Here is a 14,817-nt window from a genome sequence, read left to right as displayed (position 1 = left end):
AAATGCAAGCATATTTTCGCGAAACCTTATACGCCCGGCCTGATGAAATATATACAGACGGTATTTCACGACGGTTGCAATACACCCTGCACCGCGTAAAAACATCGTTGATTTACGTTTACTGTTAATTTATACCATTTTGTGCGGTGATTATGAAAATGAGGAAGGGTATCGCCTAACTTTCTTAATTACTTCTCTAAGCCGCTGGCGAGAGCGTTATGAGAGGAAAAAGCTTTTGCGATAATTTACACTACGATCGCTTACATGCACGTGCAACAAATTCCTAAATTTTTGATAAACCGTTTCTTATAAACAGAGACTGATGCTTCGCGCAAAATTGGACGAAGCGAACACGTGCGCCTTAAAAGTCGTCAAGTAGACAGAAAACGTCAGAGCGCTTCAGAGTGTAGCAAGTTTCTATGTAAATTTATATGTGAAGAGAAAAAGAAAACAACAAGTTATCAACAAGTTACGTGCGCCGAGCGATGGAAATGTTATTTATCGCGGAAAATGTTTCTGGCTGTCTTCAGCCTCAGAACTGCTTCGAAGGGAAATAGCGGGGGATCCGTAGTGTTCTACCCCATTGCCGGAGCACCAAATGTACACAGCGCGTCTTGATTATGCGCAACACGTATTCTCAAACACAATCCCGCGACACTCGTAACGCAGGTGGAATTCGAGGCTTCCTCGAGGCAGATAACTGAATTAATTAAGTCTCCTGCAAATGAGGAGATACCCGTGTAACAAAGGTGAATTAACACTAATTCACATTCGTGTGTATCAAGTGCTCGCGCGCAAATATACTGCATTAGTATTAAAAAGGAATGAGAAATTGTCGATGTGCGAATTATGTTTACACGTTATACACAATGAACATACGACGTATCTACGTAAAACAGATTAAACTTGGCTCGGAAGACGTGCATTGAAAAAGTACATGGTCATAGCATTAAAAAAGTATAGTTTGACTGTTTAACGTGAAGAAAATTCACAAGTATTCCCATCGAGTACTATCAGTATACGTGTAATAAAATACAGTTGCGTACGGTTACATCCCACCAACCCTCTGTTTCTCAAATATCAAGACAAAAAGAATAATGTATACGCCCCGATACATCATACCTTTTCATTTTCTTTATACCTATATCTCCTTCTTTTCTCTTTCTTTTTATCTCTCTTTCACTCTTCGTTTTCCATTTTTTGCTTTTATTTTATCTTCTCTACGTCTCAAAGAGAAAAAGAGAGAGAAGAAACTAAAATTTATTTTCTTTACTCCGCAAGATAAGCCACGGCGCCGTTGCACATTTGATTTTATGAAAAGCACTTCCGTGAGAGAAAAAGAAGATAGAAAGAGAAAGAGAGAGAAGAAGAGTGAGAAAAAAAGAAATATGTACTTCTCTACGACTATCGCATATCACGTGTTACACAAACTTGCAAATCCATAATCAATATCCATAGCACGTATCTATTTTACAGATTATCTCATGTAGATATTTTTCTCTTTTTCTCTCTTTTTTTTTTCTTTTTTTTTATTCAGCGAATAACCTTTCGCGGATTAAACACTTTCGAGAAACTTAATAGAATTTCTGTGCGAGGTGAGATGGGACTTTAGTAGATTTAGTGAAATAGAAAAGTTAACTAGTTATACAGATTAAACGACTGTAAGCGCTACTATCTCTACTATCAGGTTGTATCCAGGAAAGAGCGCTGCGCGCGGTGTTAGAAACGGAATGAGAGAAGGAAAACGAAGCATAAGATTAAAAAGAGGTAGGAGAAGGGGAGAACTAGCGGGAGAAGTGTTCGTTTACGCAGTTTCAGACCGGCATAAATCATTGGAGGGTGGAATACCACAAATATATCACGTTTAGACAGTTCAAGAATAAAATAAACAATCCCCCTCCACCCTGTTCTGTTTATCCTCCCTTGTGGCCCGCCACCGAAACCTCCGCCTATGGTTATATTTCACGAGATTTCATTCCGGCACAATCTCCTACAATAAACCCGCGGTTTTCTAAGTCGTTGATTTACTTCGACTGTATAAACAGAAATATTGTTTAATCTGCAAGGGGGGAATATACCAATATATGTATAACTTCGTGTACACATAATCCCCGAGATCGCACAGTTACTAATAAAAACTTAATACACCGCTGCTTGGCACACATACGTAACACGATACGTACCAAAGACTTTTCAATAAGATAAGAGAACTTTTATTGTTTTCATCATCATTAAATATGTGAAGACTCAACGCATTTAACGCTTTTCTTTCTTGTAATTAGTAATAGTAGTGGTGCTCTTTACACACATACTCGCGCGGTAGCACGACCATGTACATACTGTCTTTCGTCCCATTATCTTTTCATTATTTGATATTCTTTGATATTTTACTTATACTAGTGACTTTGTATTATATAGACTCTCTTAGTCTTTGCAGCCATTCTCTACCATAATAAGATAATTCTGTGGTTTTAGCAAGCGCCGCAATGGCCGCTCCCCCTTTCCGAGCAGACGAACTCTGTTCCTCGTCCGCGCGCAAAGAAGAAATTTTCTTTTGTTATAATACTATTCAATATTATAATTCGCGTAAAAAGTTCGTTATAGAAGGGAGATAACACTCTTCGCAGCGTTTTAAATAATAATTGAAAAACACTCTATGCACATACATATAAGATACGTTCAATATTATGTAATATGTTTTGCAATTTGAATAATATGTAAACATTTAACATGTATATATTAAGAATTCTGAAAACAAATGCTGAAAATATTAGTATCGCTTTTGCGAAAGAGTGAGTATGTAAGAAAATTTATGTAAATCAAGTCTACGAGGAGCTAGGCCATTTGTGACGGTACTACTAATAAAAATTATATTATGTACTTACCTGAAGACTCGGATGACATCCTAACTCCAGCAAAGTTCGCACAACACCAGCGTGTCCTTTGTTAACCGCGATGTGAAGAGCAGTTTGACGTCTTTTATTTCGTGCGTTCAGATCGGCGCCGGCACCAGCCAGAAGTGCCATAACTCCTGGCTCGTCACCAAAAGCGGCATGATGTACAGCTCTATCACCATCTTTATCCTATTTCCCAAAAACAGCGTACGATAAGCAAACAAATCGAGTATGTATATGTGCATGATATTTGCGCGTGATTATGAACAACACTTACTTCTATTTCAACATCTGCTTTGTATCGGAGTAGTATTTTGATAACTTCCAAGTGGCCGTTTTGACTTGCGGCTTGTAAAGCAGTGTGTCCAGCAAATACACCATTAACATCGGCTTCCGGTCGTTTTAAACACTCTTCGCACTTAGCAGCATCGCCATTCGCGGCGGTTTTTACTAATTCTTCGTTTACGTCACCGGAGACGTGCGTTTCGAATAATTTCTTTAATAACGCTGATAATCGTTCTGAAAAATCATGTAAAAGTAGCGACATAAAAGAAAAGTGTACGACTACTTCTTTATACAATTAATTCTTACTCATTTTACACTTACCACCACTACTATGTCCTGGAAGACTTCCGTCGTTGCTAGCTACTTTTGTAACAGCTTGAGGATTATACGTCCATGATGTACTACAGACTTCCACTTTTAAGTCTCCATCGTGATATATTTGTTGTACTCTGCCTATTTTTCCCAAAGTCTAGAAAAATTATATATAGCTATGAACATAGAAGCAGCTGGAATGACATAGTTCGCTTTATTAAAATTACTTACCGGAGCCATAGCTTCGGCCCATTCTCCGTGACCACGCTGGAGCAATTTAATTTTTTCAATATCATTACATATCTGAACCAAATCTCCAACAGCAAACGTCTGATTGTCAGAGCTTGAGCTAGTAACAGGAACGGGTATCTGAACTTTAGTTAGCACAGCGGGATTAAAAGTCCACCTATTGCCGCTCGGATAAGATACGACAATATCATGATCCTCATCAATACCGACGACTGTTCCCGTTGTACCGAGACATTCAAACATGCCGTCTGTCCAACCTCCATGACCGTGTTGTAACGATTGAACAATTTCTAATTCTAAATCGACATTGACCTAAATATGGGAAAAGAAAAATTTACAATTCTGCATTGTTTGATGTGACATTTATAAATAGAAAATAAACTACTTACCTGATCGCCAATTTGCAGATGAGGTCCTGTTCGACCCGGACCCTGCTCACCTAGTAGTGGTAAATGCTCTCTGTACACTGTTTGTCCTTTTGCATCATTAACTACTTTCAAGTCCGCCTAAATATAAAAAGAATATTATTATACATAATTTTCATAAAAGTAAGATAGTCAATAATCATAATAATCACATATATCACTAACCATGCCTTCAAAGCCAACTCTGTACAAGTTTTTTGCACCATTATCCCAGATAACATACGCTGCTGAACGTGGACTAGCTGCAGACCAGTCCTGAATTTCATTAACCTTTCCTCGGCGGCCGTTACCTCCATCTTGATCTTCCCATTGCCAGTCAACACCTCGTACCACTCTTGCACCAGGGAATATGCCACGAATTGCAATCTACATCAAATTATTAAATATCAAATCACACACACACACACACACACATGTAATGTTCAAGTAGCAAAACATTAAGAATTTATATCCATACCTTTTTGCTCTTTCGTCGAGGCTCTAATAAAACCCTTTCACTTCCTGGTGTCGCAATACGAAAGAATCGATGTCGCAAGTGATGTTTATCTCCGTGATAGCAAATGGAGCAGAGATCGTAATTGCCACATTCAGCGCACTTCCATCTTATTCCAAAAATAGGTTGTTGGCGACAGGTATCGCACATTGTTCCATCGTGTTTTACTCCTGTTGGAGCAGAGTCTAATATACGAAGATCAAAAGATCCAGCACATCGATAGTTCGCAGCTGTGCCATTATCCCACACGACAACAACCTCCTCCGGTGATTCAAAGTTTCTGACAGTTCCCACATGACCTTCTCCACCATCCTTTCAAATACACACAATTGCAAATGATTATTAAAGTATTCATTACAATCCTCACATTTCTGTTACTAATACAACGAAGTTTGTCAACAATATGGCTATATTATTACGGTTTATTAGTCAAATAAAAAAAAAAACAAGTATTATATCATTGCATACACACAATTATATTTTTTAGTTTAAAATCCAGGTACATTATACAATGTAGTGAAATAAAAACAATACGCGCGCAATTGCCTACTTTGTCGAGTTAAATAACAAATACCATGTAAAATAAACAATGTTAGAATAACCTTATAGCAAGCTAAATCGTTTATTTTTGGAATCATTTAATCAGAAAAAAAAAATTTACATGTTGTTGCGAGAATTGGGAAGTGCAAACGTACTTGTTGCAAACAATTTCATAGGAAAAAAATATTGTATTGTCGAGAAAATGTTAAATTTATTGCGGTTAACCTCTCGCTCTAACCTGTTTTCCCCATTTCCATTCGGGCCCGCGGATTACTCGAGCGCCAACGCCTTCCATCATAAAACGCGTCGTACGAGTTCCTGTACTCGCTCCGGCTTCCATCGCTCATTGACAACAATTCTTTCGCGTAATTTGTTCGAAAATCAAGAAACACACGATACTCCTGTATCACGGTAATACCGAAAACTGCTACTTTGACAGAGTCAAAACACGTGTTGCCAACATTGCCTGTTGGAAATGTAACCTGCACGTGATAGAAGAATGAAATACGGGAACTGTGGAAACGGAACGTGGAAAATACCGGGAACGAACCGCGTGATCTTTTATAAATTATCGCCTGTCGCGATATCGATAGATGTGAGTAAAATAATTACTTTTTTTATTTTTTAATTCTTCTTCTAAGTCTAATTTGAGGAAGCCCGTAGATGTTTTTGTAACAATAAAAGAAAACTGATGGAGTTTTTCAAGATTCGAGTTATACAGAACATGTAAGTACGAATTTATTCAATGTTTAGCATAACGATTTACACACACAATTTACTCTAATAATCTGTACATATATCTACCTATTAATTATGTTATTGTATATCTTTCTACAAAATTGTTTTGCGTCAGGAATAAATAAGGGTAGTATATACATATGATATATATGTGTATATTTATATATATATTTATATAATATATATAATATGTATAAATATGTGTGTGTGAGTGTAAAAGGACATGAAAAGTACGCAGATGTACAGATTGACATACAAAATCTTTTATTCATATAAAAGGACACTTTATACTAGCACGTACTGTCAAACCTATCCTACTTCCATACAGTCGGCACCGCCGGGACGCTCTCGTCCCGGACGCTCGCGCGCTCTCGTTTATTCCATTTATCACATATTATAATACGCGACGAACGATATATCAAATTATATTCATACAATGCGAAATAAGGGCGTCGTATAGTTATTGCAATCGTACTCACGTATGACGAGTTTGAAACGCCCGGGATTATCCATCGCGAGGATTGAGTATTACATATATGTATATATATATATATATGTATATATATATATATATATATATACTAAGCGCCATATTCTTGCTGCGTTACGCGCACACGCGTGAAAATTCAAATCTCTCAAATTTTCCGTACGTCTCCTCGATATTCGATGCCGAAAAATATCACGAATATGTCGAAACTGCAGAATGAGAATATATTTCCGTAGCGATTATACGAAGGCAATTGACATCAATGGATAAAAAATTGGTCGCTTTGTGCGTAAGTTTGATGCGCGTATCTATATAATAATGTGTTTACAAAGTTACGCGAGACAAAAGTAATGTCTCACAAGTGCACTCCGCTCTCGCCGGCTTTGACATTAGTTTACACATGCATTTCTATGTATTTACCACATGATCGTACATCTTACGTTTTATTACAGCGTACTACAATAGCGTACCATAATATCGTAAAACTTATTTGTAAACACTCGACACTTATTTACCTTCGGTAGTATTACACGCTATGAATGAAGGGATGGGGGGATGATATCAGGATAAATATATAGTTTTTGTTCTATAATCGCTACAATATTGGCATGGAAAGAACTGACTCGACTCTGATTTTTTAACGACGAGCCGCGGTGACCGATTGCACACCGCACGTATCGTCGACGCCGATCGAATCGGCACCGACACATCTAATTATGTGTCGTTATCGATCGCATAACTTCTTTTAGTGAGCAAAGTATCAAACATCTTTCTTTCGTCGCTTGTTGTAAAAAAAAAACTAAACTCGCGATAAAAGACAAGCTCGAGATCGTATTGTTTCAGCTAATTGAACAGCTCATGATATCGATTCTTTTTTTTTTTTTTTTTTTTTTGATCTACTCAAATAAAGTTTTACAATTAAAGTACTGGTCGTCTGACTGAAAGTGACAAAGATATACGAGACATCGTGTTTTAATTGTAACATTTATGACCGCATAAAACAAAAAAAACGTTTCATACATGTGTGTGTCAATCATTTATTACAGATGTTACGTGGAAGATCGGTTTTAGTTATCATATCTGGAAAAACAGTAACAATATGGCCACTTTATATATCACGATCGAGTTGCCGTGGAAGCTCTATGAATATGTCGCGGTTATTCGTTGGTCTTTCAAGTCGAGCGAAAAATCTTTTACGACTACGTGAACAAAAACAAAAGAGAAAACGCGTTCATAATTCTCCTCTTCGCGAGGAGCTGTTCTCCTGGACAGATATTAGCTTAATTATTAATAAAAGTACTAGGACTAACGGACCACTGATACCAGGAAGACCGAACTTCGACTCGTCTTCGTCCAGTTATTATAAATACAGACAGTATGCGCAGTATTTTGTGCGACGATATATATAATATATATATATACATATATATATATATATACATATATGTATATATATATATGTATATATATATATATATATATAGAGCATTCGTTCTATTTATTATACTAAGAAGAGCCTAGCGGAGTTCTGGAGTCTCAAAGCATAAAATTGCTCGATAACTCTTGCTTCTGAACGACGATTGTGTGAACCGCGTCTCTATCAAGATATAACATAATTGATCTTTAGAGTAAAGATTCAAAAGATCCTGAAAGTGATATCGCTTCCTCTATTCTTACACGTAACACTTTGAGACTGGAGAATCGGCGTGGGCGGTTTATCTCGTCTTAATGACAACTATATACTTTCGTACAAATGTATAGAACATCGTTAAGTATTATCATCAGGAGGGTACAGTGTATATAAAGAATTATATAAATGTATATATATTTTATATTTATATATTTATATATTTATATATAATGACGCCAGCTCGCCGGAGAAGCAAGTTCTCGGATCGGTCCTCCGCGCGAGCCGCTGTTTGAGCTTTGAGATGCGTGTATCTTTCGTCTCTCTGGCTTCCTTTCTTCATCCTTTAACATATTATAATGCAACATGCACACACACGCACATACATACGCTCACACGCGCGCACTGGGACACGATCGTTGGCACTGTATATATACGATTTGGCAGATCGATCAGAAAGAAAAAAAAGAGAATGGCTCGATCGGAAACTCTTCCGCAGGAAGGAAACGACTAGGATCCTTCGGGAATCCTTTGCGGCTTAGGCATAACTGGAAGCACGATCGGCTATGCCGATCAACACTGATCTCTCGATCGTGTTCGAGTGCGCGTAAACGTCAGTAAACTTGAGTAATGTGATCCAATCGTTAGGATACACGTGGCAGCCGAATAAACGATCTAGAACACGCTCGATCGCATTGCAAGTAATGACATATCGTCGTCGCTTGAGATTGCGCAGTGATACTACATGAGCCGCGCGCGTAAGGATATGTTGTCGCAATCTTATTTATTTTCCCTTATTTCTCACTTTCAGCTGTAACATCGTAAGAAAGATATCGCGGATGTGCGTAGTTTTTGCGTAGAAAAATGTTTTAAAAAACTTCTATCTGTATAAACGATCTAATAGACTGAGATATCCTTCCTACGATTCTCTCCCACTTTTTCAGTATCACTGTGCAATCGATCGGCCGGCATTACGACTGACAAATTTCTTCTGCTTTTGGCATTTTTTTTTTGTGCGTCGTACGAAACGCATTCGTCGTATTTCTTCTCTTTCTGTTTTCCCCATCACGATCGCGACTTTTCAACAGAATTCACATTAGCAAAACAAATCTCGAAGCAAATCCGAAAAAAGATCAACTTCATTCCAAGCAATTTAATGTTACACGATGTGACTCGTGTTTCCCATTAAAAAAAAAATTTTACTGGGATCGTTTCTTGATGAGAGAGCTTAAATCGCAAAACATTAAAATGCTCGTGATAAAATTTAGTTCGTGTTGTGGTTCGAAGTTTGTTTTGCTAAAATTCAAATTCTGCTTTGAGGGTGTATTTAATATCGACGATGAGACCGTGGCTTGCGGACGGCGCTCGTTAACGAAACGAAAGCAATGCCGCTGATATTCGACACTGACAAAGGCACAGTCATAAGTCTCGTACGTTCAGCAATTTTTTTCTATTTTTTGTTTTTTTTAGAGCGTATAAAATATCTCACAAAAGAGAACGCGAATTTATCACGAACGAAGATTTTTTTGCTTACACTCTTTCGTTTCTTCGTTTCTTCCTCGTGTTCGCATATTAGCACCGATATATCGCGCTCTGATACGCAGTTAATTTTCTACAATTTTTCGACCGGTATAACTTCCCCGTTTCCCGCGCTTTTATCATCACTTTCTCTCTCTCTCACTCTATCTCTCTCTCTTTCTTGCTTTATATATATATATATATAACATAATATAATATTATTAATATAAACGTTTACGTTTTGGCCACTCAGTTCGTGATCGCCGAAGCACACTATTGTCTGTGTTTCGCGCGACGTTTAGGTAGTTTAGAATAATTTTAATTCACTTTTATACACTGAAAATCCTGCTGTCGACTCTTTCATCTTTGTAGAAATGAATTCCGCGATTTAGGTCGGCGGCTCATCTCCTTCTTTTGGCCGTAGCCGCGGCGATCATTTGCCTCAGCATCGGTTCTGGACTGCATACTCGCGGCTCACACTTCATATTGCCGTCACCTCCACAGCTAAAATTTTATATAATTCGAATTAGATATTTTTCTTGTAAATAATATGAGTACGAGTACACACACATACAAAATGAGATGTGTTTATGAATAAACGTTAATAAAATAAACTTACATGCAGTGGAGACATGGTCCAGACGATGATTTAATGACTTCTCCTACTCGATAAGCTTGACCATTTATTTGGCAGCCGCTTCGTCTAACGGCACCTTTGTAAGCATGAGAGTGGAAGAGGGGTGGTAACGTAGTTGTAGTCGTGGTAGTGGTGGTAGTCAAGTTAAGAGCCGCGGCCATAGAAACAGGACATTCGTATCTCGGACAGCAAAAGCCGCTGATCGGTTCTTCGTGACAACCCGGAATAGGTGGCGGACAGCTCTGTTGCAAGCAAATAATGTCACTTCTGAAGCAGAAGCAGAAATCACAAGGATCATCTCTGGGTATCTGCTGTGCTGAGACGTAAACTTTGCCGCCATAACGGCAAGTGCCCGGTCCGTAAATATGATCATCCTCGTCGTATTCTTCATCTGGGTTTGGCAAGTAACTTCCTCCAGACGGAGGGAAATGAGCATTGTCTTCGGATTGATCTGGATATTCCGAAATATGTGGAGCTAAAGTAGTTGAATATTGTTCATGGAAGTCAGGATGGTAGTCAGGTTGTTCCGTGGTATGATTGACCGGTCTCAAATGTTCTTCATCAGATTCAAGTGTCAGTTCACTCTCTGTAGATTCAATATCTGGTTTTATGGTAATCTCCGGGAAATCAGGATGAGAAATTCCCTCGCTTTCTGTGGGAATTTCATGCGTAGTTTCTGTTATTGGTGATTCCGTGGGTACAAATTGCATTTTTATGTTTTCGTCTGAAGGTGTTTCAGTAGATAAGCCTTCTTCAGGTCTTGTTGTTGTAATTTGAGGTTCGTGTTCTTCTGGCAACAGTGGTGCAACAGTAACCTTCTCTTCAGATGGCAAGCTAGAATCACCGATCGGACTCTCAGATGGTTTACTAATTTCTGAAGAAGTTTCTGGTTGTTCGGTTTCCGGATGCTCTTCTGTCTTTATCGTGACAGGTGCTTCAGGTGCGTGTTCTGTAGATTGAGGTTCTTCGGTTATATCTTCTGGATAACCTTCTGATCCAGTTTTTTCCGGTATAGAAGTTTTCTCTTCAGAAATTACAGATTCCTCAGTAGGCTTCAGTGTCGTTATCGATGGTTCTTCCGCATGAACAGAAGATTCTGTAGGAGACACAGTAGAATGCGTCTCTTCTTTTTCGCCTTCAGGAAGTTCAGTTGGTTTTTCTTCTGGAATTATTTCTACTGGAACAACTTTCTCTGGTAACGTCTCCTCGGTTACAACTGCCTTTGTAGTAGTTTCACCTTGTTCAGGTAACTCTGTCTCTCGTTCTGGTTCAATTGGCTTTTCTGTTTCGGGCAAACCTTCTACAGGTTTTTCAGTTGAACTCATTTCAACAGAAACTTTTGTGACATTTTCCTCAGGTTTCTCTGTTGCACCTTCAATTGTAACAGGTTCCTCTTCAGGCGAAAGTTTTTCGCCGATCTCTGGTTTTGATACTTCTGTAGTAGATAATGTTGTTTGATATTCAGGCTCATGCATGTCTTTCTCTGTCTCTACTGAATGTTCTTCAGGTGGCAGATTTGCTACGGTTGTTGTTTGTACGCTCACTGTATGTTCCGGTAAGTCAGATTTGCTAGTTTGTTCTTCCTCCTCAGGTTTCTGTTCTTCTAAAGCAGTTGTTGTTTCTGGTTCTGTTGAAACTTTTTCACTTGGTTCGCCTTCAGACGGTATTTCTTCTGGTTTAGTATGTTCCTCAACAGGATGTTTCTCCGTTGTAGATGTTATAACTTCTTCAATAGTTTCTCTTGTTGTTTCTTGTTTTTCTGATTCTGTAACTTCGGAAGCTGTTACCGATTGTTCTGGTTCTTCTGTTATTCCAACTTCAGGTTTCTTTTCTTCCTCTTTTGGAATTTCGGGAGCAATAGTTTGCTCTTCAATTATACCAGGCAATTCCGTTTCTGGTTTAGCGCTTTCTTCTTCAGATTTCTGTGTCACTTGTTCCTCCTGACTAGGTACGCTTTCTGGGGTAGCTTTTTCTATTGTTACACTACTTTCCGTTATCTCACCTTCACTAGGAGTTGATGATTCAGTTTCTGCTTCAACAGGAATATGAGATTCGGATATAACTTCTGGATACTCTGAATATTCTTCTCCCGAAACTTGTGTACTTCCCGATTCGTGAGCAACGCTAGGTTCAGTAGGTTTCTCGTGTTCTGGTTCAGACGTTTCTTCACTTTCAGTAGGTTTTACTGGTTGCTCTGTAGTAATTGGAGATTCAGCTTCAGATGGCTTTTCTTCTGACACTTCTGTAACAGACGGTTCTTCTTTGTGTTCTGTAATTGATGGTTCTGTATGCTCTTCAGTATATTCTGTACTTCCTATTTTTGCTGTACTTTCTGTTGGTTTAACTATTTCTGGCGTTGTTTCTTTATAAGAAACTTCAGGAGTAAATTCTTCACCTGGTTTAGACGTTTTCTCGTCAGGTTTTTCTAATTCCTGTTTGGATGTTTCTTCACTAGATGTTTCTGGTTCTGTTGTCAAAATAGAGACGTGTTCTTCTTCAGTTACAGAAGCTTCAGAAGTTGAACTTTCTGATTTTGTTATTTCTGTACTTTCCTCTACTGATTTTATAGTTGTATGTTCCTTAGTTACTGTATGATCATGTAAAGTCGTCGATTCGGCACCAGGTATAAGTGGTTCTTGTGGTTCTTGTGGTTTTATTTCGCCTGGAGCACTTTCAGTAGGCAGTTTTGTTTCAGTTTCTGATTTCTCAGTCTGAACAGCATGTTCACTTTCAGTTGACGTGACTCCAGCTTCTTCGAGTTTATATTCAGTTGTCGGTTGAATTTCAGAAACAGGAGTACTTTCATGTTCAAGTGGCACGATAGTTTTTTCTTCTTCCAAAATTTCCGGTTTGGTCGATAGTTTCTCTGTCGTAACAGTTACTTCTCCCGTAGATATTTCGTGTTCTTCAGTAACAGGTGCTTCGGAGGTTGGTTGCACATTTTCCTCCTCTGGTTGTTTTATTTCAGTTTCTTTAGTCGGCTTAATTGTAATGTCCTTTTCAGTACCTTCTTCCTCGATGGGTTTCTCTTGTTCTTTAATTAGTGTAGTGGCTTCCTCTTCTTTAGCTGTTGCAATAGTCGTAGCTTTTTCTATTTCAGCAGGTGTAGACGTTTCTTTTGTTTCTGTTACAGTGGGAACTGTAACTTCTTCTTCTTTATAAGTAATAGTTGAAGCTTCTTCTTCAGCACCTTGAAGTTTCTGCTCCACAGGAACATATGTTGAAGTGATCATTTGTTGCTCTTCACTACTAGTAGGAATCTGCTTTTCTTCTTGCGGTTGCTCGGTTGAAACTGTCGATTCTGTTATACTTTCTTCTTCTTTGGGCGCTTGACTAGCAGATTCCTGTGATGTTTTCATAGGACGAATAGTGTCTTTTTCAGGTTGCTCAACAAATGGTCCAATTGTAGTTGGATGTTCATAAACTGGTTCGACAGACTTCAGAGTAGTCTGCTGTTTCTCTGTTGCTGTCGGTTCTATCTCTTCTTTTGACGGAGAAACAGAAGAAACAGTAACTTCTGCAAGAGATGCTTCCGACGTACTAATTTCACCAGCTATTGTACTAGATTCTTTCACTGCTTCAGTAACTTCTGTGATAGGTACTTCCGTTGTTACTTCTGCTGGCGAAACAGTCTTCTGTTCTGTTTCTTCGGGTTTAGGTTGAGGTTCTACAACATGACTACCGGATTCTAAATGAGTTGTAGGTGATGTCGAATCACAAGCATAGATTGGACAGCATGCCTCTTCACTGGGAACTGGCGTGCAATTTGACATTTGTGGTGGTGGTGCAGGACATTGCACAAGCTCACATTGTACGATACTACTGATACAACGGCAACTGACTTGACACTTGTTCGCCGGTGGAACAGCCGAATTATTATTGTAAGATTGTCCTTCAACAAGACAATTACCTTCTCCAGGAATACCTGAAGGACGAGATGTAATTTCTGGTATACTTTCTTTTTCTGTGGAAGTTCCTTCAGGAATGCTTGTTGGATATTCAGTTGACTGAGGTAATTCTTTTATTGGTATTTCAGTAGTAAGTTTTATCTCAGGCATTTCTTCTGAAACAGATGTGTCTTTTTCGGTATGAATAGGTGTTTCCGCAGTCGTTTCTGTAGATGTTTCTCCCTCAGGTTCCTCAGTTTCCTCAGGCTTTTGCGGTTGCTCTTCAATAATTGGTATTTTAAGAGTTGTAGCTTCTTCCGTGGCTACTTCAGAAGGCACACTTTCCGTTTTACTTTCTTCTTGGCTTGGTTTTTCTTTTGTTATTAATGACTGTGTGGTCTGTTCTCCCAAAGATGCAGATTCGGTTGTGATTTCTTTTTCGATAGAAACTGTATGTTCCATATGTTCTTCTCCAGATGTAATAGATGACTGTGTTGACGCTTCAGAAATTAATACTGGTATTGTTGTACTTTCACTTACTGCAGCTTCTGTTGTTTTACTGATACCAGCACTTTCTTCACTTGCACTTGATTCTTCAAGAATTATGCTTGTAGAAGTTACAGAAGGTTCCTCTGGAGTTACAGAAATTGTTGTTTGAGGTTCCTCTGGAGTTACAGAAATTGTTGTTTGAGGTTCCTCTGGAGTTACAGAAATTGTTGTTTGAG

General features: G+C 38.5%; 2 protein-coding genes across 3 annotated transcripts in view; both read right to left on the bottom strand.

The window, feature by feature from the left end:
* The window catches only part of LOC109854418 (E3 ubiquitin-protein ligase MIB1), a 353,567-nt gene extending 347,920 nt beyond the window's left edge, over nt 1-5,647 (bottom strand). Inside the window, exons 1-8 of the mRNA XM_020427486.1 lie at nt 5,437-5,647; nt 4,623-4,970; nt 4,331-4,531; nt 4,130-4,246; nt 3,723-4,052; nt 3,501-3,648; nt 3,172-3,413; nt 2,886-3,083 (exon numbers count right to left, since the gene is read on the bottom strand). Coding sequence (XP_020283075.1) covers nt 2,886-3,083; nt 3,172-3,413; nt 3,501-3,648; nt 3,723-4,052; nt 4,130-4,246; nt 4,331-4,531; nt 4,623-4,970; nt 5,437-5,538 — 1,686 coding nt within the window. The 5' untranslated portion in view covers nt 5,539-5,647. The remainder of the gene's footprint in view (nt 1-2,885; nt 3,084-3,171; nt 3,414-3,500; nt 3,649-3,722; nt 4,053-4,129; nt 4,247-4,330; nt 4,532-4,622; nt 4,971-5,436) is intronic.
* Nucleotides 5,648-6,177: 530 nt separating this feature from the next.
* LOC109854446 (titin-like) overlaps nt 6,178-14,817 on the bottom strand; it is a 42,357-nt gene continuing 33,717 nt past the window's right edge. Inside the window, exons 7-8 of one of the 2 annotated variants that reach the window (XM_020427534.1) lie at nt 10,188-14,800; nt 6,178-10,072 (exon numbers count right to left, since the gene is read on the bottom strand). In XM_020427534.1, coding sequence (XP_020283123.1) covers nt 9,970-10,072; nt 10,188-14,800 — 4,716 coding nt within the window. In that variant the 3' untranslated portion in view covers nt 6,178-9,969. Of the gene's footprint in view, nt 10,073-10,187 lie in introns of both variants that reach the window. The other variant, XM_020427535.1, reaches the window with a different exon arrangement.

The sequence above is a fragment of the Pseudomyrmex gracilis genome, unplaced genomic scaffold, assembly GCF_002006095.1.
Source record: "Pseudomyrmex gracilis isolate BER0280 unplaced genomic scaffold, ASM200609v1 scaffold_65, whole genome shotgun sequence".
NCBI classification, from domain to species: Eukaryota; Metazoa; Arthropoda; class Insecta; order Hymenoptera; family Formicidae; genus Pseudomyrmex; species Pseudomyrmex gracilis.
The sequence above is the reverse complement of the archived record's forward strand: the minus strand, read 5'-3'. Positions and strand labels throughout refer to the sequence as shown.